Below are 26,478 nucleotides of genomic sequence, written 5' to 3' on the forward strand. Positions count from 1 at the left end.
TTGGACCCTTTCTGCACTATCACCAGGATCGGCCCACTTTTCAGTGTGGTATGACAGTGTCATGCAGATAAATCACGATGGGGGCGATAGGGACAGGCCGCGGCCGGAGTGTGAGGAGTGCTCACTTTATGGGGGACCATTCAAGGCAAAGGTTTGCCGCGTGGGCAGCTATAGCTGTGGCTGCTTCTTGAAGTGTCGATTCTATGTCGCCATCCGAGCCGTACATGGTCCAAACCGTGATATCATCCGCATAAAGCGTGTGTCCCAAGAGTGGGATGCGGCTTAGAGCCTTTGCCATGGGAATGGGGGTAATATTGGACAGTAATGGGGATAACACCGCCCCTTGCGGGGTGCCAATGTTACCAAGGGTGAATGAGGGCATCTGTATATCATCTATATGCAGGGAGGCGGTGCGCCCGTTTAGGAATGCCCGAATATAGTTATAGGTCTCAGGTCATAACTGCAGCCCTTGGATGCTCTGCAGAATGGCACTGTGCTTAACCTTGGTGCAGCACGTCAAGAACGTTCTGGGCCAGGAGGCATGAGCCTACCAGGAGGCCCGGACTTGGGCTTTAGTTCCTTCGGGGCTAATAAATGTTATTTCTCTCTCTCTCTCTCTCTCTCTCTTAACCTTGTCAAATGCTTTATTGAGGTCTACTGCCAGTATTGATCGGGTGTGGTGCAACATATCATTAAGGACGGCATAGAAATCTGTAGCAGGGCGTCCTGTGCCGAGAGATGAGGTCTAAATCCTACCATGCTATGGGGATATGGGATGGGATTCCATGTGTTGCACGAGACGGGTGAGGATGACATGCTCAAACAGTTTGCCCAGGCACGAAGTCAGAGAGATGGGATGGAGATTTTGGGCGTTAATTGGCTTATTGGGTTTAGGGTTGAAAATTATTTTTCCATGCTTCCATTCTGCAGGTAGCTCCACCGTTTCCCAGCATTCATTGAAGTACTCGGTGAGAATACAAACAGAACGGTTATCTAGGTTTCTGAGCATGACATTGGTGATTTGGTCATCTCCAGGAGTTGAGTTTCGGAGCTTAATGAGGGCTGTTCTGACTTCAACCTCCGTAAAAGGGGCGTCGAGGGAGGGTTGATCGGAGCCTATGTAGTCGGGATATGATACTGCTTGGCCCACAGTGGGATAACTTTATTGAAGTTCACTTAAGAGTGCTTGCTGATTACAACGATTTTTATAGGTAAGCCTGTTGAGTGTAAGTCGGGTTTGCTTTTTAGTTTGAGTGGGGTCTATCATATGTCGAAGAAGATTCCAGGCCCTGGAGTTGGAAAGATTACCTCATAGTCCGTCAGATATTTGGTGCCAATTAGATTTACTAAGGGCGGCACTGTGCTCTTCTATTTGTTTTTGAAGTTGTGTCAGTTTGAGTTTAAGTTTTCGATTCTGTTTCTGGGTTTTCCAGCGCGTGAGAATATTGTGTTGTGCTTGGAATAGGTGCGCTAACCTCCTATCTGCAATGCGAGTTTCAGGGGTGGCGTCAAACGTTTGCACGTCCTGCTTGAGTTCTGTCATCCATGTGTGGCGGTTAAAAGGTGACTCTAATGTTTTGGCCTCTCTATGCTTGCGTAGATTATCCCAGATAGTCATCCGGACACGTTAGTTTTTAGCTTTTTTGGCAAAGTCAAACTTTATAGTTAGGATATAATGATCACTGCCAAGGGCCTCTTTGGAGTTCCGCAAGACTGGTGTGGGAAGATTGCGGCCTTGAAGCCTTGAAGTTACTGGCACATAGCGGCCATGATGTCGAGCTTCTTCTTCTTCTTGTTCTGCGGAAGCCAAGCGCACTGTCCACTACATGCATGGCTCCCCCCCCCCCCCCCCCTAGCGATGAAGGCATTGCCGTCGAGCGGTTTATCTGCTTCAGATGGTGTTGCCAGCGTCCATGTGAGCTGGCTTCAAACGGTCTATAGATATCGTCTCTTCGCGTCCGTTAACAAGGAGAGTACTTAGGATCGCGCTTCTGGACTTTAAAAGGACCGTCGTAAGGTGCTTGTAGTGGAGTGCGAGTGGCATCGTGGCGGATGAAGACATGGCTATAGTATGAAGTAATGCAGGGCTTATATACACGGTCTTGCAATCCTGACGAAGCGGTGGTGGTACGACAGTAGCCATAGTGGTTCGCAGGCGGTCGGCGTAAGAGTGTAGCTCGGCTGATGTCGGTTCCGAGGCAAAGAACTCGCCGGGTACTCGAAGTGTCGTGCCGAAAACCAGCTCTGCGGATGAACACTGTGTGTCTTCTTTCACCGCGGTGCGAAGACCTAGTATATAACCAGAGGCAGGCGCTCTGTCCATGGAATTGTTGAGTCCTGCGCACGCAGTGATGCCTTCAGTTGACGGTGGAAGCGTTCCACCATGCCGTTGGAACTGGGGTGGTAAGCCGTAGTTCGTATGTGTGTTACGCCTAGAAGGCGGGAGAGAGCCCGAAAGAGGGACGATTCGAATTGTCTCCCTCGGTCTGTCGTTATGGTGTGTGGGATGCCATAACGAGTGATCCAGGTGCGCACAAGAGCCTGTGCAACAGATTCTGCAGCGATGTTGCTTAGCGGCGTTGCTTCCGGCCAGCGGGTAAATCGGTCGATACAAGTGAGTATGTAACGTTGGTTCGCGGACGGTGGTAGTGGACCCACAATGTCGACGTATCCAGAGGTCGACCCACTACAGAGGTATCCAGAATACGTGGCGCATATCTCACATCGGAATCGCGTTGATTGCGCGCCTCGTCTGAATCGCATTTCTTCGTCTGCGCCTGCGCACGTTGCGTTTGCAGGCACCTTAACTAGATGGCGCCACCATACTGGCGGAGGCTCGGGTCGTCTAACGGCGGCAGCGGCGGCGACCATCGCCCATAACAGCTTGCGCTGTAAAAGAAGAAAGAACAGGGTGTATCGCTCGTGACACAAAAAAAGCGTGTAACAAACGCACGTCATCGAGCGAACACAGTAGGTGCACCGTGAGTATATACGGTATATACCGTGCCCCAGCTAACACGGGTCATGCTGTAGAAAAAAAAAAAAAGGGAAATGCTGTCAGATATGACAACTAACGGTGTTGTATTAGCAGTCGCCTTGCGCACACTGGTGAATTTTCCCCTTATCATTGATTAGATAATTAGTCAAAATTAATCGCCTCAAAATTATAATTGCTTGCATAATTGCATGAGTGCGAATGTCAAATGGTGCATCGTATTCGAAAATGAAGGAAGTCATTGAAGCGAGGGGTCCCTGGTTTCGATTCCGCGCTATTTTTTTTTTTTTCATAAAAGTAGACGTGGCTACCTACTACTACTATGACGACGACTACTACTACTACAGAGGAGGGACAGACCCACACCCTAAGGAGCTTCGCCCCTAAAAATTCCGAAAGTTGTGTCCGTAGCGCGGAATCGAACCAGGAACCCCTCGCTTCCGAACGCGCGGCGCTAGCCACTACGCCACGAAGCGCACATGGACACACGCACCACGATGACAATAAATACCCAACATTAACGAAAGACTGCGCGTTTCTAACGCGTTTGTGCTAGCGCGTTACGGCCCGTGTAAGAAGCTGGTGTAAGACGCTGTGGCCTCTCCGCCTTACCCCCGTATTCATAAACGCTCCTCGACTTGAACTTGACTTGCCACCGCCTTGGGCAGCGCGTTCGAAACGCGTTGAAGGCGGTGGCAAGTCAAGTTCAAGTCGAGGAGCGTTTATGAATACGGGGGTTATACTCTCTCAGCAGTCATGTGATGGCGTCGGCAAACGCGGTGCACGTTCCGGCATGTGTAAACGGCTGCATAAGACCCTGTGGCCTCTCCCCCTTACTAGAGAGTACTGCACGTTTCTAACGCGTTTGTGCTAGCGTCCCCTTAAGCGGGAGATGGTGCAATTATAATGAAGGGCGCTGTTATAAAATAGGAATGACGTCACATATGGCGCGTGTCATTGGTGGAAGTCAATCGTTCGATTTAGTGCGGCGAGACTGGGCGAATTACACGGAAGATTCACGGTTTACCGATGATTCCCTCGGGAGCTTCGCCCACTCATCATCATTCACCCCGTGGGTATGCGGTGTTTTTTCCTTCAAATTAAGGCTCCCTTCGTCTGTAACTTTCGCACTATTACTGTCAATGCTCTACGTCCTGGTTACCCTCTTTCCCTTGCTGCGGTTAGGCTACCGTGCCATTGGTTTCTCGTAATTCGTGTCTGTTACCTTGAGCGTCGGTCTTCCGCCACCCAGGCAAGCATAGATCCCAAACGCTGCTTAAACCAGGCTGACTTTTTTCTCACTCTGCTTCTGCAAAATTATATTTCTTTGCTTTCCTCTCTCCGTGTAGTCGGCACGCTAAAGCTAAAAAATTGGAGGACGCTTAAGCTTCCCCTTTAAGAGTGGAACGCGATAGTTTTATCGGGCCCCCTTCCAATCGCGTTGTTTCAATGGGCTTCACCGCAACACAGAACATGGGAAAGCCAGCTTACAAAGACCAAGCTTACACCGATCCCCTTAAAGTCGGCTTCACTTTTAAACAGAAGTACATTTCTGGGAAGACATTTTTCCAGGGGCAATATGTCGCCTCATATTAAAATGTGAAGGCCCTAGCACCTTTTTATTATTTTATCGATTGTTTGCTATTGCTCCCACGCGCGCGCGTGTCCAAAACGCATTAGGCAGGCGAAGTCCCAATTTGACCGATGATGATGATGATGATGATTTATTGGCATCTCCTTTGAAACGGGGCGGCGACAAATAGTCGCCTAGCCTGTTTGATTTTGAAGTTGAAGTTGGATTTATTTTCACCAGTAGTACAAAAAATAACAGGTGATCAGGTATATTATACATGTTCTTTATCTAGCATTTTTGTATACCTCTCATTAATCTTTTTCTTTTAAAAAAGTTTACCTTGTACCGCTACCTATGATTTTAAGAGATCATGTCGTATCAATCTTCTCCCTGCTTTTTTTTTCCTACCAGTACTCTATAATAGTCTCTTGCTTATCTCTACGGCCGATTTGATGTTTCCTTCCACTTTAAACCCAAGCGCCTCTGGGAGTTGCACGTTACCTACGGTTCTCACTGGGTGGATCCCGTCGCATTCCATTAGGATGTGCTGAGTGGTATCTCTGGATCTTTACTGCAGCATACACACGTCTCATCTAGTTCCGAATATTTGCTCCGGTATGTTTTGGTCCTTAGGCCTGCGCGGTCGGGGTGTCTGGTGATTTTTTTCCGCCACGGACGCGGACATACACGCCGACGCCGGATTTTCTGCCGCACGAGGCCCTTAACGATATCGCGTTAAAACCTGCGACACGTGTACTCTATGCCCTCCACGTGGTCCATTGACACACAGCCAACGTGTAAACTACACCGCCTTATTATTAACTCCTTCCACATTATTGGGTCAAACGTATTACAGGTCCACCATCCGTACACTTTCCGCTTCCTTTATTTATTCATTTCGCTAACATCTTCCTATAATACTTTCATTTTCATACGTACGAGTACAAGTCATGTACTCCACCCTCAGCCTGAGCAGACATCGACCTCTTCTCAAACTTGACGTCGCCAGAGTACATGTTCTTCCTGAGCACGTCTAGGCTGCGAGCACCAATGTCTTGGCAGCCCAGCCTAACACCTGCGATGAGGTACGGCACGTAGCGATGGACCGATCCTCTGTCCGCCACGTTGCCCGTCACTCCCTGGGCCACGCGCACCTTGTCTTTCTCGCTCTGGTGGTAGCGGTTGAGACTGCCGCTGTCCATGGCGCTGGCCATGGCGTCGAGGGATCCCATGCCGCGGTACTTCTTGAGACGCACTCCGTTGACGAAGAAATACTCGCCGGGTGCCTCGGTCGTGCCCGCCAACATGGCGCCCATCATGACGGTGGTGGCACCCAGGGCCAAGGCCTTGACAAGGTGGCCCAGGCAGCTGACACCGCCATCGGCGACCACGGGCACCCCGAACCTCCTCGCATATTCGGCCACCTTGTACACCGCCGTCGCTTGCGGCCTTCCGCACGCCAGCACTTCCTGGGTGATGCAGATGGAGCCAGAACCCATGCCGACGCGAAGTCCGTCGACACCGGCGTCGATAAGGTTCTTCGCCTGAAGAGAGGTGACAACGTTTCCACCAATGATCTGCAGGCTCGGGTATTTGCTCTTGATGTACTTCACCATAGTGATCTGGTAGAAGGAGTTGCCTTGAGAAGAATCCAGCACGATGACGTCCACGCCAGCTTGGACCAGAAGCTCGAGGCGCTGCTTGTCGGATTCCCGTGTGCCGAGGGCTGCGCCCACCAGCAACTGCTTGTTTTCGTCGTCAGAGGCCAGTGGGTAGCTACGACGCTTCTTCAGATCCGCGCGAGAAATGAGCGACACCAGCTCGCCCTGCGGGTTCACCACAGGAAGCTTGCCTTTCTTGCTCTTTTGGAGCAGGGAGTTAGCTTCGGTCAGGGTGATGTCGGAGGGCGCCACGACCAGGTCCTTTAGCGGAGTCATCACCTCAGACAGGCGCTTGTTGTGGCCTTCCGGCGGAATGAAGTCGATGTCCCTGGAGGTGACCATGCCGATGAGCTTGCCACCGAGCTTTCCGGTATCGGTGATGGGAATGCCGGCAAAACCGCGTGTCCTCTTCACGTCGACCACATCCGACACGCAGTTGTCGGGGCTGAGAACAACCGGGTCGTTGATGAAGCCGTTCTTGTATCTCTTTACTTTGTCCACCTCACTGGCTTGGCGCTCTGGAGTGCAGTTGTGGTGAATGATACCGATGCCCCCGCAGAGTGCCATCGCGATGGCCATGTCTGACTCTGTGACCGTGTCCATGGGCGACGAGACCAGAGGTACCTCGAGGGTGATTCTTTTGGTGAGCTTGGATGTGAGGTCTACATCTTCGGCTTCGAAGTCGATGTAACCGGGAAGGATGAGGAAATCGTCGTAGGTGAGCCCGTCGCCGGATCCAAGTAGCTGTTGGGCGGTGAGGCCATCCTCCTGAAACGTCGCCTTCTCCGACATGATCTTGTTCTTACTCATCAAACAATGGCGCTTACCCACTATGAGGCCTCGGCCAAAAAGCGCGTGATGATGATGATGATGATGATGCCTTATTTAATGGCACAATCCCACTGTGGGGGATATGCGGGTGGTAATATGATATTAAAACAAGGGAAAATGAATTGTAGATGAGACAGAAACCGATAATAAATGAAATAAAATAGTGTGCATTAAGGTAATCAGCCTTGCATAAACAGGTAGAGTAACATGAATATTAAAGATACTTAAAGTCGACGTAAAGAATACGTAAGTTAAATTTTTGAATAGTAATATTCTAAACATTATTACTTGGAATTTGTGGTTTAACAATGTCCTTAAAATTCGTAACTGAAATTATACACGAAAATACTTTTTATATCATCAATGCAAAGTAGTTCATAGTTGAAAAATCTTGAAGACATTGGAAAACCTTTATTATCGAAAGAAATATCGGGCAGTGATAATTTCAAAGCTACAATGACTTTCATGAATTTAACTCGACGCGTGTTTTCTGTAATGGAGAAATGCTAGGAAAGGAAGCGTTGACGTGTCAAGGTAATTGACAAAGTCGATGCTTGAACTTCTCACGTAACGGCGATGAACGTAAGGACCTCTGCGCCTTTTGTAATGAACCAGAAAATATTGACCATTTTTTTCTTTCTTGCCGCCGCTTCTCCTAGTCTATAGCAGCAGCTATAGCAGCAGAGCGAACAGCCCGAGCTCTCTGGCAATCACAGAACGGGTCGTCGTCTTCGAGCTGCTACCGAAAACACGAGGCACGTCTGCTTCATTACATTGGCCCCGTGTGAAACGGAGCCATCTTGGCGACTCAGGTAGCAGACAAGATGAGGGGGTCGTAATATGGCTTCAGCCGGTTAACTCTCTCTCACGACCGCGCGTGACGTTGCGATGTTCATTCTTCGCAACTTCATCCTTCGCCACGGTGCTCCTAAAGAGCTACTCAGCGATAGGGGTCGTGTCTTTTTGTCAGCAGCGATACAACCCCTCCTTCGCGAGTGCGAAGTGCAACCCTTTTTTTTATCCAACGGCCGTGCCAGTAATATCATTCACGCAGCCTTGTGAAGGTTTTAAGGACGCCGGCATGGGCGCTTTGAGGGTCGGCATGGAAATACGTGCAGATATCGGAGCGCATGTGACAAGGGATAGCCAGAAGCCATTTACGACCGTCAGGCATATAGTTATGGCGGTAGAGGATGTTGTCTCGCACGGCAAAGTGGGCTGCTTGACGGCGTAGCGTCCGCGTTGAAGGAACGACCGATGGAGCGGCAAGGTAGTCGAGCATCAGGGCAAGCGATGGGTCCTTGCGTTGCGTTGCAGTGAGTAGTGATGGGTCTGAGGTCGTAGAGGGAACGGAAAGAGAAGCCAAATCAGGTGTCATCGGCGAGCGGGAGAGCGTGTCAGTGTTGGAATGCTTTCGACCAGAGCGGTATACGACACGAATGTCATATTCCTGCAAGCGGCCAAACACCTCGGTGAAATGTGTCTTGAATGCGGACCAACTCAAGATGTCATGTTCGTGATTCGTAAACCATTATTTTGCGACGTCAGCAAGGTAAAATATGACGCTATTCAGTTTTGTCTGGTCATCCCACTTATTGTGAGCCCTTGCACGTTCATAGGAGGACAGCCAGTCTTCGACGTCATGTTCTCCGGTGCCGCTGAAGATGGTCGGATCGCGCTGACGGAGAACGCCGGCGCAAGTGACAGGGGCAACCATGGTACGGTGGCTAGATTGAGGGGCAACCATGGTACGGTGGCATCTAGCCACCGTAACCATGGTTTCAGTCGGGGCGTTGGTCGCGTCAGCCATGGTGTTGGTGGGCAACGTACGAATGTGGAGCTCCAGGGTGACTTGGGGGATCCCAGCACCTGCACCAAATGTAATGAGGTTTAATTAAATATTCATCAGTCCAGTCTAGCAGCAGCTAGCAGCAGAGCGAACAGCCCGAGCTCTCTGGCTGATGATGATGAACCTCTGGCATGGCTCGCACCCACTAAGGTGGGCTGGCAATCACAGAACGGGTCGTCGTCGTCTTCGAGCTCCTACCGAAAACACGAGGTGCGTCTGCTTCATTCCATAACTTATTTTTATTTCTATTTATTCAGTTTATGTATGGCCCTCTTAAAAATCTGTGTTACCAGTTAATTGACACACGCTCTGTTCTGCATGTTCGCCTTTACCCTTTGTATGTTCTACGGTGTGCGCTTCAATTTATCCAGTGTGGCTTACATGCCAGAGCCTATTCATTCGGAGCGTCGTTAGTGGTTTATCTTTACAAAGGCAAGCACTTGTCTGTGATAGGATTTACATTTACTGAGATCACTTGTTTAGGAATCTAACGTTTTCATGTGGCTTTCTTTTGCCAGTGGGGTTTGAATTTCTGTATTACGAACAGAACTAAAAGTAGTTTTATTCACATTAGCCATTCCCACAGCAGGGCATTGTGCCGTGTAGAAAAGGAAGAAGAATAGTTCAGGTCGATAGGCGGACAGCCGTTTTTACTTCTGTGACATTTTTTTCTACTTCCAACGTTATGGAGATTGTTCAACAACCCGAGTGGCCAAGGCAAGTCAACAAATGCGCGTTTTGTATTCGCACGATATGCTCGGTCGCGGTACAGGTATGATGAAAACATCAATGAGGAGGGGCGTTCAATAAGTGAGGCGTGTCGGGCAGAGCAAATGCTTATTCTGGTGTCGGGTCATCGGTGATTATTTAAGATTGTCTCCTGGTAATCTGAAGCATCGCATGTATGCTGTCTTACATTTCTTTTTTTTTCTGCACATATATTGTACAGAGGACTCTCATAACTTTATCGCACCGATTTTAGGGAATGGTAGCTGCGCCAACACTTCAAATCGTATCAGGCTGTCGTTTCACGACGTTTCTCCTTTTCTTTTCTCCCTTGCTCCTAGGACGGCTGTGTTGGACGAAGGCGTCCCGGAATACCAGCTTCGTCAGTCGGCAAGGGCTGAGTGAGTGTGACTTCGCAAGGCAGTTAACATAAATCATTTATATCTTATAAAAATACACCGGTACTTCGTTCTTGAGGCAGTTGTTCTTTGACTGACTGATTGATTGATTGATTGATTGATTGATTGATTGATTGATTGATTGATTGATTGATTGATTGATTGATCTCTAGGCTTAAAGCAAGCGTTGCGGGTTATCTAGAATAACCAAACCTGCACATATTCCACCCTAAAGGCCGGCAGGTTTTACATAAAGGAAGGGATACATCAGTATAAAGTAGGTCAAACAAGTTGTCATAAGGAAACAAAACTCGATAAAACATCAGTAATAATCTATAATACATCGGTAGTAACACAGACATAGCACACACACGCAAAAGTAACTTCAATGTAGACGCGATGAAGGTACTTACTTTTTGTTCCTGCAAAGTAACATGTGAGAATACCGGGGAACTTCTTTGTGGTCACTACAAGATACTATACTACTATGGAGTGAATCCCACAACGGGAGCTACTGATAGAGGAAGGAGATGGCTTTTCACTGCTAGTCTGCGGCCCGAGAGGGTGCGCAGTGAAATTGCTATGAAAATGTTATTAAAATGCTATTAAAATGCTATGGAATAACTCGGAGATTGCTCTTAGGGACCGGTTTATGGATTGCGTATCGTAATTCTTGATCGATTCAATGCTAATACGAACCGAAATCATTCGCTTTAGATGACTCGAACAGCTCGTATGCGCTGTGCAAGACATTGTGAACTGGAAAATCAGCGTTCTTCAGAGTCTGGCCTTTATTTCTTTCGGCACAAAGCAGCGCTGGCACCCGCGATGTCAACGGCGCCGGGGACACCCGTCAGAGGCTGAGCGCCGCAGGCGTCAGCAGCGGGCACACGAAGTGGTCCATGCTGTACTCGCTGGTCGTGGCCGGTGTGGTCGAGCTGAGCCTCATAGTAGCCGTGGTGTACATGCGGCGGATGGGAAGCGGCGGCGAAGGTGACGACCGCGTGTTCCGCCTATCGGGAAGCGACCTGCGCATGGTCACACCCTACGCCAACCACACCACCGTGGCCGACGTGCCCGGGCTGTGCGGAGCGATACCCAGGTGAAGCGCGTCTTACAGGATTTCGCATTACAATTCCCTTGATGGCGTAGCGATTTTTTTTTTTTTTTTGCAAGGGGGGGCGGGGGGGGGGGGGGGGGGCGGGGGGGGTGTGGGGGGTGTGACCCATTTGAGCGGACGTTGGGAGGGGACTGGGTAGGCCGCATTATGCCATCATAGCCACATATAACACAGGAACGGACGTTTGCAACAACTGTGGTGAATGGGAAACCCTCGAACACTTGCGGTGCAGTGCTTTCGGGTCACGTGGCCCCCTCACGCGCGGAAACAAACTCGCAAAGCGCAGTGCGACTTCCTGTAGCAGTCGGGCCTCGCCACTCGGCTGCTCTACGTGACCTAACAGTGCCGGTGTGCCCGTGCCGAATGACAAACGTTCTCGAGGAAGTCACTCCACAAGCGAACTGTGGATATTGTTTACTCACTCGCTATGGTATAAATAAATAGTGATCCTTTACTCTATCCTCTTTCCCTGTAGTTTTACTCTCTCTGCTTGTGTCAACAGACTGCGCTAGACGGTTATTGCAGTCAGTAGCAACTTCACTTCCCTTCTTTTTCCTTTATTTGTATAATTATTTAAATAAACAACCGATTACTACTACTACTACTACTTGACAGTATAGACACGCGACCATAACCGAGTCACTTCGCAGGAAGGTGTACAGTCGTGGAGGCACGGTCGCCGACTGCACGGTAGCCTTCGCGCTCTGCATGGCCGTAGTGGCTCCGCACCGGGTTGGCCTGGCCGGAGGGTTCTTCGCCACCGTCTATGAAAGGTGCGATACCTTTTAAGGATACATCTAATCCCCCCCCCCCTTTTCATAAAAAAAAATCGGAATAGCTTGCACGAGTGGCGCAAGGCTAAAGACACAGCGGAGCTGATCGGTTCCTAGCTAAGTTCTACAAAGTAATGCCAAGTGATGCTAAGTTATACGAAGTGTATAAGCATTTCCTCGTGGTCCGGGGCGTCGGAGAACGCCTCGCGATGCACTTGCAGTCCGAGCACACGTAGGGGAAGTTGGGCGAAAGCTATGCACAGTGTACGGGCGGCGCGCAGCAGACGACACGCCGGGATGACGTCACGGCGCATGAGCAGTAGCGCGCAGCTGGTGGGAGCTCGGCCGAGCCGCCGCCAGAGGCGCCTGCTGCAGTCACGGACACCGCGAGCGTTCGGCGCTAATGCGGGGAAACGGAGAAGCGCGGATGGCGTCGGCAGCACCTCTGCGCGTTGCCCCTTTGGCGCTGCAACAATTTGTTTCTTTCTCTCTCTCGCCCTCATTTTCTCTTTCTCTCTCCCGAGCACAGCGCGCGACGATCCGCGAGGTGGTTGCTAGGCAACGCAGTGGCAGGCGGCACACATTACGGCCGGATTACAAGGCATCTTAACTTCAAGTCAAGGCATCTTAACTTCAAACCCACGCTTGACTTGATGTAGATCACGCCTGTCGTGAATGCGCCGAAGGAAACGCAATTGGCGTCCTCGGAACGTGCAAGCCAGGCGTCATTTATATAAAGTCAAGCATGGGCTTGAAGTTGAGATGTATTTCTGAATATGGGAGTATACGTATATGAGCGTTTCTTGCATTCCGCCCGTACTGGAATACCGTCGTCGCGGCCGGAATCGAACCCGCGACCTCGAGCTCACCAGCGCAACGCCACAGCCACAGGACTGCCGGGGCGGATCTCCACGCTATGAATGCCTATTAAGAGCCCAGTTTTCTGTACGACTGCTTCAGATGTTTTTGTAGGTTGTCTCTGGATAACAGGAACAAATCTCGAAGGCTGTGCTTCTCCTTACTGCATGTACCGGAAGAAACTCCAGTACCGGAAACACGTCATAGACGCCACGTTTTGAACACGCGATCGATCAATCAATCAAAGCACGTTTTCTTGGACGCAGGAAATCCAAGCAGGTGGTCGTACTCGACGCGCACGCGATGGCTCCGCGGAACATGAGCGAGGCGGAGGACGTCAACGCTTCGAACCGTAAGCATCGCGGTGACCTGCTCGGAGCCGAAAAAAAAAATTCAGAAGCGAGCGCGTATGCGAGCGAGTGCAAGAGATACAAGAGTCTGCATACAATAGGGATCATCAATATAATACTGCACTGCTAAAAGAAAATGTAATTGTAGTTACTACCTAGTTGTCATACCGTTTACTATATACCTTGGTACAACTGCGCTTGCTAAAGATGGAGTTTGTAACATTACTGACTAAACAAGGCAGTCTCTGTTACTAATGGGCATCATTTACCAATTCGAAACGCAGTTGGCACCACCAGATTCAAGGCTTATAGTCTATAACGCACTTATCGGGCCCACGGGAATATGCGTTATAAGCTAGAATTTTTGTATCCGCAATTATTACTGAAGATAAACAACGTGTGAAAGGCTACAGAGGACGCACTGAAAGTGCCAGGCCAGCTGGTTCTGTTTGCTGTATTTGTGTAAAAATGTATGGAGGAATGTAGTGCTAAAGTAATCGATTAGATTTTTAGTAATCGCTCAGTTATTTTCGTGTGGCAATAATTGGCAACTGTAATCAGTTGTACTTTGTATTCTACTGTTGTGTGTACGTGCTTCACTGTATAGCCTTCACAAGTCCGATATATAGAACGTAAGTTGTTATGGCAATATATTGAATCAAAGAAAATAGAAAGGGGAATAATCATAAACGACATGAGTCTCAAAAAGCTGCGCAAGCTATCACTGTCACTGCTTCGAACTTTGAGAGAAAACACGAGGTTTTGTTTTTGTTCACTTGCTTGCGGACGCACTTTACGGCCCATTGCAGCTGCGTCGAGTGCCGGAGGTAAGTTCATGGCCACTCCGGGTTACCTTCCGGGGCTCGAAGCCCTGCATTCGCGGTTCGGTCGGCTTCCGTGGCCATCGCTGTTCGAGAACGCCATCTCGCTGGCACACTTCGGCTTCCCCGTATACCCGGAGTTGGCGGCCATCTTGGCACGCTTCCGAAACGCCATCTCGCGGAGACCCTCTCTCAGGTAAGCGGTACACTGGCTATGTTCACTCCGCTGTAGGGTTAGTATCTGTATTCTGAGAGCGAGAGAACGCGAGGAGACCGCGACCACATTTGATTGAAGATCCCTCTGAGGCAATAGCGGCTGGCGGACATGTCACCTCAGCCTCGGAGCCGGGAACGTCCTGAACTCGCTCTCTTTGTCATCGTTCCCGTCCTCGAACGGGGAGACTGCTTGCAGATGGCAACGCCACTACACGCGGAAGGAGCATCCACTTCCGCGAATCGGTTTCGATCATCTAGCGGTATTTACTGTGCACCTAAAAAGCACGGTAACCGAATAATTTGGGAGCCGCCTCCATTTTGAATGCCGTCGCCATGAGCGGGAATCGAGCCTGCGACCTTGTGCTTAGTAGCAGAATGACAAGCAGAGCTCCACCACTGCGGGTGCATCTTTCCTAGGATTGTGCTGCGCTCAACATTCGTGTTAGCCTTTTAAAGCGAAGCCTTCATTGAGAACCCTCCCGGAGTTTCCTGACCTTGGCTGCTTGGGGGCTGCTGCTGTCCAGCCGAATAGCCCACACTTTTAAATAAACTTGAATTACGTGCCAGATGCTTTTTCACTTCACTTTATTATCTTAAAGACCCCCAATTTGGGGGTATTACATAAGTGGTGGGTACATATATACAAAAAGAAGTTATTGGTTGACCACGATTGCACGCATGCCTTCTATCGGGCCAACGCGAACTAGCACTTTTGAGATTATCACCGCGTGTGTCAAATTGCGTAGCACGGGTACGAAGGAGCTTCGTTTGGTCAGCTTGTAACGTGGATGATGTGGTTTGGGCGACGGCCTTCGGTATGACCTTGCACTGACATTTCAGTAACGCAGAAACTAACAAAGATTTCATCACTCTCTGTGCATCGGAACGGAGCTTCGCTGTATGTCGATTCCAACAAGGTGCGTTTGATCTGTCACAATGTGTTTTTTTTTCTGTCTCTCTTTCTTTCTTTCTTTCTTTCTTTTTCTTTAGTTCCTTTTTTTTTCGCTCTCTATTTCTTTTTGAAACGAACATAATTCACCTTCCACCCAGAAAATAAAGAAAACTCTAGTGCTTTGTAAAGGCTGCTTACCCGCAATAAGGGACTTAATGCAGTGAAGCACGCTTGGACGAGATGAAGAGCTTCTGAGTTTTGGGCTAAATAGGCCTTGGGCTGTGCGTGGGCTCGTGCAGGCAGATTTTCTGGAACCGGCAAACCAACGCGGTGTACAGCGTGAACGAGACGCTGCTGCAGCCGAAGCTCACTCTCACCCTCCTCCGAGTGGCGCGCGAGGGCTCCAAAGCGCTCAGCCAAGGAACGCTGGCCAGGCAGTTCATCGGCGACCTCGAAGATCTCGGTACGTGTATGGGCGCATTGCGCTGTGAAACAACCGGCACACTCTGATATGACACGGTGAAAAAGACGACTCCGATAAACGAGAGGCAATTGTCGAGCATCCTTTTTTTCCGCTGATAGAAACCTAAGAAAGACACGTCGATGTGTGCCCATCCGTCAAAGTATTCAGTAAATCAGTCAAAAGTAAAGTAGTCGGAAATCTCGTATGAATACCTGCACGCTCCCGTTTGTGCAACCGTTCAGTATTTCTCCGCTTGACAGTCAATTCGTCTTTCGTCACAGGATCCATGGTGTCGCAAGAGGACCTGGTGTTCTACCGGCCGGCGTGGAAAGCTCCCGTGCGCAGCGTGCCCTTGGCCGGAGTTCGGCTGCACGCCCCGCCGCCTCCGGGCGGAGGTGTCCTGCTGGCATTCGTGCTGGCCACGATGGACATGTTCCGGTCCAGCAGGAAGGACTTGCTGAGCGACGGGCCACTCACCTACCACCGGCTGATCGAGGCGATCAAGTTCGCGCACCCGTTCCGGGAGGACCTCGGCGACGACGCGGTCGAGAACGTCGTCGACGTGAGCGTTAAATGACTCCTAAAACCATCTACGACACTTTGAACACATTTTTAAGCAGACAAGCTCATCGTGTATAGAATACTGCGACGATCATCTTTGGTTAACATTGTAGGCCACAAATTCAAAAAACAATCCCCGTTTTCCTGTCGGGGTTTTTTTTTTTTTTTTCGGTCCCGTTTTCGTACCTCATGACGCCAACAGGGTCATGCACATGACATCGCCAGTGTAAACGCTCTCGAGTGACTGGCCAACGAGGGACTATAGCGCCAAAGTGGGGAGAGCCAACTGTGTGTTCTATAGAAGATAAGGGGGCTGCTTGTCCATTGTGGTCACCGCTATTGACAATTCAGTATTGCTGAAGCCCACAAGGTGGAGGAAATTTCATGCATCCACCTGCACTGTGGCACGAAGCTACAAAGAAAACGTATACAGACTTTTTTTTGTATATTTGTGCTACTGTCCAGTTGGATGCTAATTTCTGCCTGTCACCAGCTGCCACTTTTACAACAAACTTTCGAGAACACAGTAGTTTAGGGGCCCTTTAAGCAGCAAACACTTGGCATATACGACGCGGCGTCCGGTCTGAAATACGGCTGATGAACCCTAGATTGATTAATATCAGCTTAGAACCTGATTGAAGTTGTTGAAGCTTCCTAGATGTAATTGCCGGTGCAAAGGTCGTAGATGGGATCGCAAACGGAATCGTGCCATGCGTCTTCTTCCGCACATATTCATCGTTGGTATACGAACGTTCTGGGGACTAGAAGGCCAGAGGACAACATAATGGCACCCCGTAAGAATAACACTGTCCCTCGTCATCCTCACAATCACACCCATAGGTGGACGAAGTATTCCGCAAAACTACATTCGATCTTGCACGAGAGCAGGGCACATTCGATTGACAAGATGGAGGGGTCGGGGGAGGTGGTGGTTCCCACTTACTTCAGTTCACGATTGCGGGCAGCGTGAGACAGCTTCGGGTCGGATACAGAAACAGCATAGAACTGAAACCACACCTCGGAAGTACTGTGGTATTTAAACGATTCAAAAGATCACCAACTACGCCGACCTTGCAGAAGGATGAAGCTCTGAATAATAATGCGGCACGAAGAGTAGCACGAAGAGACGAAACAGCGAGTCAGTGACAGTCGAGTGAATGCATATTGCGTAGTGGGCAGAGCACCCGAAGTGTATTTATTGTCTCCCCACGATGCTGCCGCGAGGTTTGGCCTCAACTATAAGAACCTACCCTCCATCCACTTATGGTCAGGCCTATCACGTAAGCCCAGTTTTCCTCCCTCATCCTTTTACCAAAGCGCGGGTATATGACACCCCCTGTCATACGGACAGTTCTCAACGACTTTCGTTGAGAACGAGGCATCGACACGAGCACGCTCAAAAGTACACGCGTGTCAGGCCCGTTATACTCTCCACCTATACACACCGCTGTAAGAAATTTCTTGGCTGCGTCACCGTAGCCATTTCGTCATGATCTCGAGCGGTCCGGATCCCAAGTGCGTTCGTTGGACGAACGCAGACGGTGGCCAACCTGCTGTCCCGCGGCCAAGCGCTCAAGACGAGCGGGCGCATCAGTGACACGTCCACCTACTCGGACGCCATATTCTACGTGTTCGACATGGAAATGGTGCGCGAGGCCATTCGCGGCGTCTCCGAGAAGGTGGCGCTCGAGCACTACTCCGATCTGCCAAGGGTCCCCGAGCACGACCGCAGCCGAGGCAGGCGCGATGGGAGCGTCCACTACGACCGTGCCACTAGGAAAGGGAGGTCACGGTAAGCCTAGCGCGTGCGGGGTAAACCACAGTCGTCGCGATTGAGGCCATCTCGCTTTACTTTCTTGCCGGCCAACGAAAAGAGGCAAATAGATCTCTGAATGAGTAATCTGCGAGTAGAAACTGATTGACAGTTCCTTCAAGACATAAAAATGCTACAGAAATGAGAACTGTCTGCTAATGCGTAAGCATTCTTTGGCTAGGCTGTTACTTCGTTTTTGCTTACTTGATTTTTCTAGCTTATGCATCTCTACCCATCGCTTCTCCGGTGCCAAATAAATGAAATCCGTGTGCTGAACGGTGTGGATATGAGTTGCCGGGAAGCTGCATGGCCCCTTCAATGCGGTCGTATCAACTGAGCCGGAACGCCGTCACGACCGGTTTCACCACAGCTGTTTTCTCCCTTTTTGTACCACGCATACAACATACAGCACACGGCATTCGTTTCAATAAATAACAAGGACAAAACAAGCATCCAAACCACATATGATAAGCTATGATATGATATATAATAATATTGATATGGCACTCCTGCTAACAATGCGAAGCCCGTAGCGCTCCACGCATACGTTTCCCCGTAAAGCGCAAACTGCCGCGGCGACGGCAGCTTGCGACGTGGGGAGTGGCGCGACTATAGCCTTTCAGATATAAAGAAACCAGCCTAGCAACTGATTTGCAGCACCGCTATGGGTTGGCAACGGATAATTAGGATTCCCGAAGAGCGGCAAAAGGAAAAGAAAATTCACGCAGAAACTCATCTGGGAGTTGTCTAAACATGCGTAAGCATTGTGCCCACTTGCTCATCTCCACGCAGCCCGGTGTCATTATCAATGTTACGAAACTTGATGCGACGAGCATAAAAGACAGCACTGCGGCGGCACGAACTGCTGCGGACGGCGGCGCCAGGTGGATTGATGACGCAAGCGAACTACTGCGCGTGGCGGCGCCAGGAGCGCTGATGACGCTCCGATCATTATAAGCCGCTATCGCTCTTTAGCGCCTTACCCATCTGCGGCGAACCATTACCAACCGTGATGAACCGTACTCGGCGGCGCGCGACCGCGGGGCCTATCTTGAAAGCGACTTGCGATGGGGACAGAGTGCGCCGAATGTTGATAGCTTCGTGTGCGCTGTGTTCTCGCCGCTTAGTTCGCGCTCAAGCGACGGGCAGCATGAAGGTCAATTCGCTCCTTGCTGCGAGCCCTATCTTGAAAGTGGTCGTCTTACGTGACGGACGGACGGACGGGTTTCCTCGTGGGTAGGCATAGCATAAGCATTTCTATACGACCATCAGCGACGTGCTGCCGCTGGTCGTATTGCCGTGGAATTCCAGCCCAGGGGAAGTCAGCACATCCACATTCTCCTAGGGTTGAATAATGCGCCGGATGAATAATTGAGCAACAAAGCATTGCATACCCCCCTCAGCAGTTGTAGTGGTGGTTTTCAATAGCTTCGCTGGACAGACACTTTCACAGGGCCGAGATGATGAGGCAATCTTTTTAGCGCCACAAATTATTATTATTATTATTATTATTATTATTATTATTATTATTATTATTATTATTATTATTATTATTATTATTATTATTATTATTATTATTATTATACTGTTATCACATGTACCAATCAGTTATACTGTTTATACTCAGCAGCCCCACGGCAGGCTTCTCTGCACACATACCCGCAATGCGTGAAAGTAAGCTTTCAAGGCGGCCTGACGACAACGGTTTTCTCTCTGACCAACTTTCGTTTTTTTTTTTTTTTTTTAATTGTTCCTTATCGCTTATAAAGCTCCCAATCGTCTACCTTTACAATACTATAACGATTAAATGTCTTACCTTCGCAAATTACGCATTTTTGTGCAGATTCAAAGCATTACACTTTTCGCGTGACGGACAGGTTTTTGCTGGGGTACTCGCCAAAGAAAGCTTACCCATTAAAAAGACAGTAGTCTGGATTAGGGAGCAGTGTTACTGGTTGGTTGCTCAAAGAGGATGTTGGCGGCCGAGCTTAATTAACAGGAGTGGGTGAGGAATGGTCATTTCCTAGATAAGGCATAACTGAATAGTTATGCTATGAAGAGGGAGAATAATCGACGAAACGCAGGACAGGTGTATTCAGAAACCTCTGGGAATTGCCTTCTACCTGCAAGTGAGCCCGATAGTAATGACGATGACGTGCGACTTCGTCCATTGTTTGGAGAAGTCGTACCTTATAGACTCTTAGAAAACGGCATCTAGCTGCAATAACCGTTAAATACTGCCCCCCCCCCCCCCCCCCAAATTCAAGCTTCAACGGCTGATAGAACCCAGACGCCTGCCTACCTGTTGTACTTAATACAAAAACTATAAAAAGTGCATCCATATATGGTTATCTTCTAACTAAATTTAGTTACTAATGGAAGTTCTTTCAAGTGTAGGACGAAAACGCTACGAGTTCTTAAACGATTACTCGGCTTCGTTAAGCTGCGTACGATGACATCTACTAATTCGTAGTTTATTCTAGCTGCGCGAGTTGATTTCTAGGTCTGCTGATGTGATCTCGAGCTATAAGCAGACACAAACTATGATGGCTTCTTTTTATTCTTACTTCTTTCACTGTGTGCATGTGTGTGCGTGTTCGTGTGTTTTAATTCATTAGGTTACGCTGTATTCCTCACCCCGCCATCACGTACCGCGCGTCCCTGCAGCTCTTCGAAAAACCGCACGCCGAAACACTTCGATGTCAAGCACGCAGCAGCGAACGCGGTGTTCCTGGCGCCTAACGGCGACGCCATCGCCTTCTCCGGCAGCCTTGGCATGCTGTAAGTGTGACGATGGTTGAATTCCTCGAAAGGCACCTTCCTGAAGTCTTCTTTTAACTCATAAATTCGAACGGCCGGTTCCACAAAATGTCAAGTGTATATATATAGCGTCGCTAGTGAATATAAGTACAAAACGCTTGGGCCATAGACTCGAGTGCGCTGCAGTTCAGGACGCAGCTTGTATCTGAACGCATCTCGTGACCTATATGGTCATGGAACATCTCATAATAAGTCTCTATTAAAGTTCGCGGGCTGTGATGCGGTGGCGTCTTCGTCGTTTTCTGCCTCTTGACTGAAGTGGCCATTGCGCTTCAATGACACTCAGCGGCAATATCCGACGAAAATCTGTAACCAGGCGATATCCACCCACTTGATTGCACTGAATTGAAGGTGTGTTTCTCAAGCAACTCCTCGTCATGAGAATCGCTGAGAAACGTTATCGAAGCGGAGTGTCTTCTGTCGAGAGGCGGCGCTGTGTTTCATTCCGCATTAGGGAGCCTACATGCAAGCGCTGTTTTCGGGTGGTGACAACGGTAAGGGTACTTGCCGCCGCCAGCTAAATTGGCGAGTAAAGTTTTCCGCCAAGTTATAGAAAGTGGGAATCAAAATGGCAGAAGACCAGCCGACAAACCACGTTTCCCGCAACCCTTGGTAACACCCCCCCCCCCCCCCCCCCGGGGGAAACTAACCCACTTTTTAAAATAAACTTTGGCCTCAGCAGCCAGAGACACATAGCGTGTGTGAGCGCAGTACATGGCACGTCTACCTTTTAGTTACACAGGCTTGTAAGCACAGTTTTTTTTTTTTTTTTTACAACACACTTCGAAAAACACCCTTTATATAGTGTGTACAAGTGGAAGGCAACGACAATACTTAATTCAGTTCATATTCTTGGCGTGAGATACTACCACAAGCACGCCACCGTGCCTTATAACTTGTTGCTTTATATGTAATGTATTCAAATAAAAGGAAAAGGCAACTTGTATATTATAGATGTATGCAGCTTTCGTGTGTGCATTGGTGCAAAGCTAAATTAAAGAAATTTAATAGATCGCGTGCCAACATGGGTACATCGGAGTGTGACAGAAAAAAGCAGGAATGCGCCGCGATTAGGAATCAAAATGGCTACTCACCAAATTTGGCGGTAAATAGCGGTCAAAATGTTGGTGTTGTCACCTCCCTAAAACGGCGCTTGCATGTAGGCTCCCTATTCCGCATTAGGAAGCCTACATGCAACGCTGCTTTGCATGCAGGCTTCCTATTCGGTATTAGTGCTCTCAGCATATGCAGGAACTCTCCTCAGTATATTTGCCCTTACTCAGTGCAGTCGAGGAAAAGTCCTGAGTCGAGGCCAGTTTTGGCGAATACGGGTATATTACACCCTTGAAAGCATCGGATGGTCGTACTGTATCGCACGCAGGATGGGCTCCCACGACGCCTCGGCGTCCACGGGCCTGGTGCTGAACAACGAGCTACACGCGTTCACGTCGCGCCTGCCCGACCGGTACCTGGGCCACGCCGGCGTGTCGCTCAACTTCGCGCGGCCCGGAAAGCGGCCCCTGTCGCCCCTGGCGCCCTCGCTGCTGCTGGACGCTGCCGGAGGACGGCTCGTTGCCGCTCTGGCCACCTCCGAAGACTTCGAGCTGCCGCAGTACGCCGCCTTGGTGAGCATGCACTGTTCGGCGGTAGCCAGTTTTTTTTTTTTTTTTTTTTTTTTTTTTTTTTTTTTTTTTTTTTTATACGCTAGTCTGTGCCGGCGATGTAACGCTAAAACTCCGGCTCCAGCGGCGGCTCACCGGCGCCGGAGCGTGAGTCATTAGGCACGATGCCAGCTGCGTAGGCGCACGCTCACGCCACATGCGCAGCCAATCAGTGCCATTTCGCTTCCGCGGGGGAGGGAAAGGGCAGGAAAGGGGGGTATCGCGCGCGCTGCGCCCGCTTCGTTTCCGTTCAGTTCAGTCTCGGAAAACCGATGGGACGGCCGCGCATTGTGCGTACCCCCGAGCAGCAGGCAGCTCTCGCCGAGTGCCGACAGGAGATCGCCCATGAAAGGGCACGTCGTCGACGGGCCGATCCTACGGTCCGAGCCGCTGAAGGTGCGGCACTCCGCCAACGCCGAGCAGATCACCTGACCTTCCATTGGTCACTGTCAAGTTGACTCACAAGAAACATAACCGTCAAACGCAAGGTGCACCCAGGACAAGCTTCGCGTACCCCCCTTTTCCGGTAGAGAAAGGGCCGACGGTTTTTTTTTTTTTTCTGTGGGGCCCGCACTTCACCTGGGAGGAGGATGGGGCAGGCGGGTGTTGTCGCACGTCGTTTTATGCCAGGTATCTTGATACACAGAAATTTCACGTAGGCCAGAAGGTGTCATTATCGAACAACATTGTTCCAATATTGGCCCCGCTTACATGCATGGCTACCTGAGTACAACACCCTAAAGCAGAAAAGCTTCGGCTCGATGTAGTACATGGCAAGATTATCTGAGCCCCACGGGAACGCACCGCCTTTTTTGTCTTCTGTTCCCACACTGTACAATCGCAGCAGATAAAAGCTCTTAACCATCAACGGCAGCGCAACTTGTTAGCAGTTATGAGCTTTTTGTTTTAATGGCTGTTTTAAATGAGAAGTCCTGTTTTAGACAACAAGCATTTGTAGAAACTTTTGAAATTGATTGATTAATTGATATTCCAACACAACAGCAGGGCTATGATAAACGCCACAGTGAAAAGCTCTGGAATAATTTAAACCACCTGAAGATCTTCAACGTGCATATAAATCTAAATTATGCCATTAAATTTCATACAACCTCGCGGTTAGGGTATCGAACTCACGGCCTCGAGCCAAGTACCAGAACGTCGTGCCCAGTGAGTCACCGCAGCGGGTCAGAAAAGCAGATAACGTATTTCTTTCATATTTTCCTGTCATTAAACTGTTTGCTGATGCCATATTTAATGACAGCTTTTGAGCCATGAAAGAAAAGAAGAGCTTAGCTGGCACCTTCTTCATTCTATGGCCAATCTGCATAATGCTGCACTGTTATGTTCCACAGTACACATTGCACAGAGCTGCACAGCCTTATCACATCCGTTGTATGCAGTGTTACGTAGCCGCAGTGAAAAATATTTTAGTGCACCATCGTGGACCGCCCCAAGCATAGTTTATGGTCAATCTGCAAATAGGCGAAATTATCCAACCGACACATATACTTGTGGGACTCAGACACAAGATGATCTAACGCGTGTCCTCACCTTTGGTCCGCGCTGTGTGTTCCCTGCACTAAAGATCACAATGCAGTAAAGCTGCATTAAAGGCCCAGTGCTGGCGAACAGGGGCGACATATTCACACTTGATTTTCACCCTTGAGCAAAACATAGTTCTCTTTGCCGAGAAAGTTTTATTGTACGCTCCTGCAAAATTAGTAAGTTATCATGCTTCTAAAGTATGAAAATTGAGGCTAGAGGCACGAAGCACGCTTACCAATGCATTAAAACAGGAGGTTTCATTTCTTTTAAAATGAACATTATCATTAAACCCCCGAAAATAAATTGCCCTCCACACTGCTGGTAAATGCACTGTCTGCAGTATTTTTACACGAACCGCTGCAGTATGTACTTACTGCTGGACATGTGTCACAAATGAAAACTTTAGACTTAAAGCTTTCTTTTTCTCATATACTGTGCCTTTTCCAGTGTTCCAAAACTTTTTCACTGATTTTCTACACCGTAAACAAGAAGAGGCTAACATTCAAAGCTGAAAACATCTTGAAAAAAGAGCTCACATATATATATTACAGATCTCAAGTTGTAAAACCTTTTTCTTTTGTGTACTATAACTACATGCAGGGAAAAAAGTTACACCAACTTGAAATAACCAAGAATAGATTCTTAGCCATGTTATGAATTAAGCACAAATCTTGATTTAGTACCTCCACTACAGTATGTCGTGTCCTCTACTGTGAAATTAGAATAACACTATGCCCCCTGCGAGGGTTTTCCTTTTTTTTTTTTCCAAAGATATTTTGAAAACGCACGTCCCGACATGTGATAAGTGATGGCCAGGGTTCTTCAAAAAATGAAATGATGCCCCTAGGCATGGAATGACACATTCATAAAACGAGGCTCAGAATTCCGAAAATGCTAACGCCCGTTGTCGGCAACTCAATTATAGGTCTGGTCTACAGACAATTTCGTGTACGTCCTGTCTGTGTGCCTCGGCGCAGGTGCTGTGCCAGCTGTTACTGATGAACAAGACCGCGGCAGATGCTGTGAGTGCATCCAAAGTCCGCTATCGTGCCAGCATCAAGGGCATTCTCTACGACAGCGACCTCCCACCGGTAAGGGAGCATAAAAATTAAGTGCGTCTTCGAGTGGTATTCTTGTGGCGTTATTAAAGAAAGAGTGGCAGTTTCGCCCAAACGGCAAGGCATTGACAGCGATAGCGAGGTATAGCATACATTGCACTCCAATTCCTCGTAGCACGCAAGGCAACTCCTTCTGGGCAGAAGAAACGCTGCCCTGGAAGCTATCAGGCGTCTCACAATGGATGGATGGGTGGATGCCATGAGCGTCTCCTTTGAAACAGGGCAGTGGGTTGCGCCCACCTAGCCCTTTTTCTTATTTTAAAGCAATAGCTTTAAGAAAATCCGGCAGCATCGGCATTGTTCCGTGTGGCAACCGTGGGCGAAAATGATCTACCAATCACAGAGCACCACACCCTGCGTGCACTGCTCGTTCCGTTGCAGCACCACCAGATGGCGCTCGGCTCCGCAGATCTGCGGCGCCAAATTCTGCATTTTTCGTATCCCCTCACAGCATGCAGCTGCAATCTCTTACTAATGGAAAGTTACAATGCATCCATGACAAACATCATTATCTCACTTATTGTACACAGGAGACCGTGCGGACACTCCGGAGCAAGGGTCACCGCATGTTTCTACTAGAGGACGATGTCACCAATGCCGCCGCCATTTTCAGCGATGAAGACCGCTTTGTCTACGCTGCAGTCAACAATCGTATCGGTGGTTATTGCGACGGCAACTGAATTCAAGCTGCGGCTACGCCATCTACAAAGGGCACGCACACCTATCTGCAGTGCTGGAGGGTGCCACACATGAATGATTCAACAGTTCCATGTGTTCGATCTAATATGTCATAGAGACTACAGCGTAGCACAAATTCGGTGCTTAATGTTTATTGAAAATAATGCAATGAACTCTAATGTGGAAGCTTTTTAGCTTGTACATTATTCAGCAAGTGATAAATATGGAAAATGAAGTCATTATGAAAGCTCATCTTGTGCGACTTGTGCTTCCTTAACAGGAGAGAAAGACATTATCATTACTATTGTTAGCGCATGCAGCGAGTGACATTGTGCATCTATCTCAACAACTTTAAAGCATGCTCCTGAGCTTAACAGTGAGTCATTACTATTCAAATCTCAAGTAAATATAAGGTTTTTTCTGTTTGTTTATCTTATCTGTTTTGTACTACAGTTCATTTTGCATCAGTATACTTAACCGGCAGAAATGAAAGCTCACTTTGACTATATCGAAAACAGCTTTCAGTCAACAGGGCAGAATGCACTGCAAAGCAGACCCATCATCAATGAACACAAAAGGCCAAATTCTACCATTTGTTAATATACAAAAAAGAAGATTGATCCAGTGACTCCATGTGCGATAGCCAAGCAAGCTAACCACCGAAGACTTTAATGCATTTCGATTTTGATGCACTTGCAAATTGTTACAAGGTGTGCATACTTATAATAAATTCACTATGCTTTTTTTCATCATACC

The 26,478-nt window shown here is 48.9% G+C and overlaps 2 protein-coding genes across 2 annotated transcripts; one reads left to right on the forward strand and one right to left on the reverse strand.

The window, feature by feature from the left end:
• Window positions 1–5,465: 5,465 nt before the first annotated feature.
• LOC119446332 (inosine-5'-monophosphate dehydrogenase 1) lies at window positions 5,466–7,067 on the reverse strand. Its single transcript, XM_037710742.2, has one exon. The coding sequence runs from the start codon at window positions 7,037–7,039 to the stop codon at window positions 5,498–5,500; it is 1,542 nt and encodes a 513-aa protein (XP_037566670.2). The 5' UTR covers window positions 7,040–7,067; the 3' UTR covers window positions 5,466–5,497.
• Window positions 7,068–9,594: 2,527 nt separating this feature from the next.
• On the forward strand, window positions 9,595–26,041 carry LOC119446333 (scoloptoxin SSD14). The gene is made up of 12 exons (XM_049664881.1): window positions 9,595–9,626; window positions 9,977–10,036; window positions 10,845–11,135; window positions 11,804–11,926; window positions 13,051–13,136; window positions 13,944–14,151; window positions 15,363–15,526; window positions 15,808–16,088; window positions 17,626–17,879; window positions 22,102–22,345; window positions 24,904–25,017; window positions 25,575–26,041. The coding sequence occupies exons 1-12, from the start codon at window positions 9,595–9,597 to the stop codon at window positions 25,722–25,724; spliced, it is 2,007 nt and encodes a 668-aa protein (XP_049520838.1). The 3' UTR covers window positions 25,725–26,041.
• The last annotated feature ends 437 nt before the right edge of the window (window positions 26,042–26,478 follow it).

This window comes from Dermacentor silvarum, chromosome 3, assembly GCF_013339745.2.
Source record: "Dermacentor silvarum isolate Dsil-2018 chromosome 3, BIME_Dsil_1.4, whole genome shotgun sequence".
NCBI classification, from domain to species: domain Eukaryota; kingdom Metazoa; phylum Arthropoda; class Arachnida; order Ixodida; family Ixodidae; genus Dermacentor; species Dermacentor silvarum.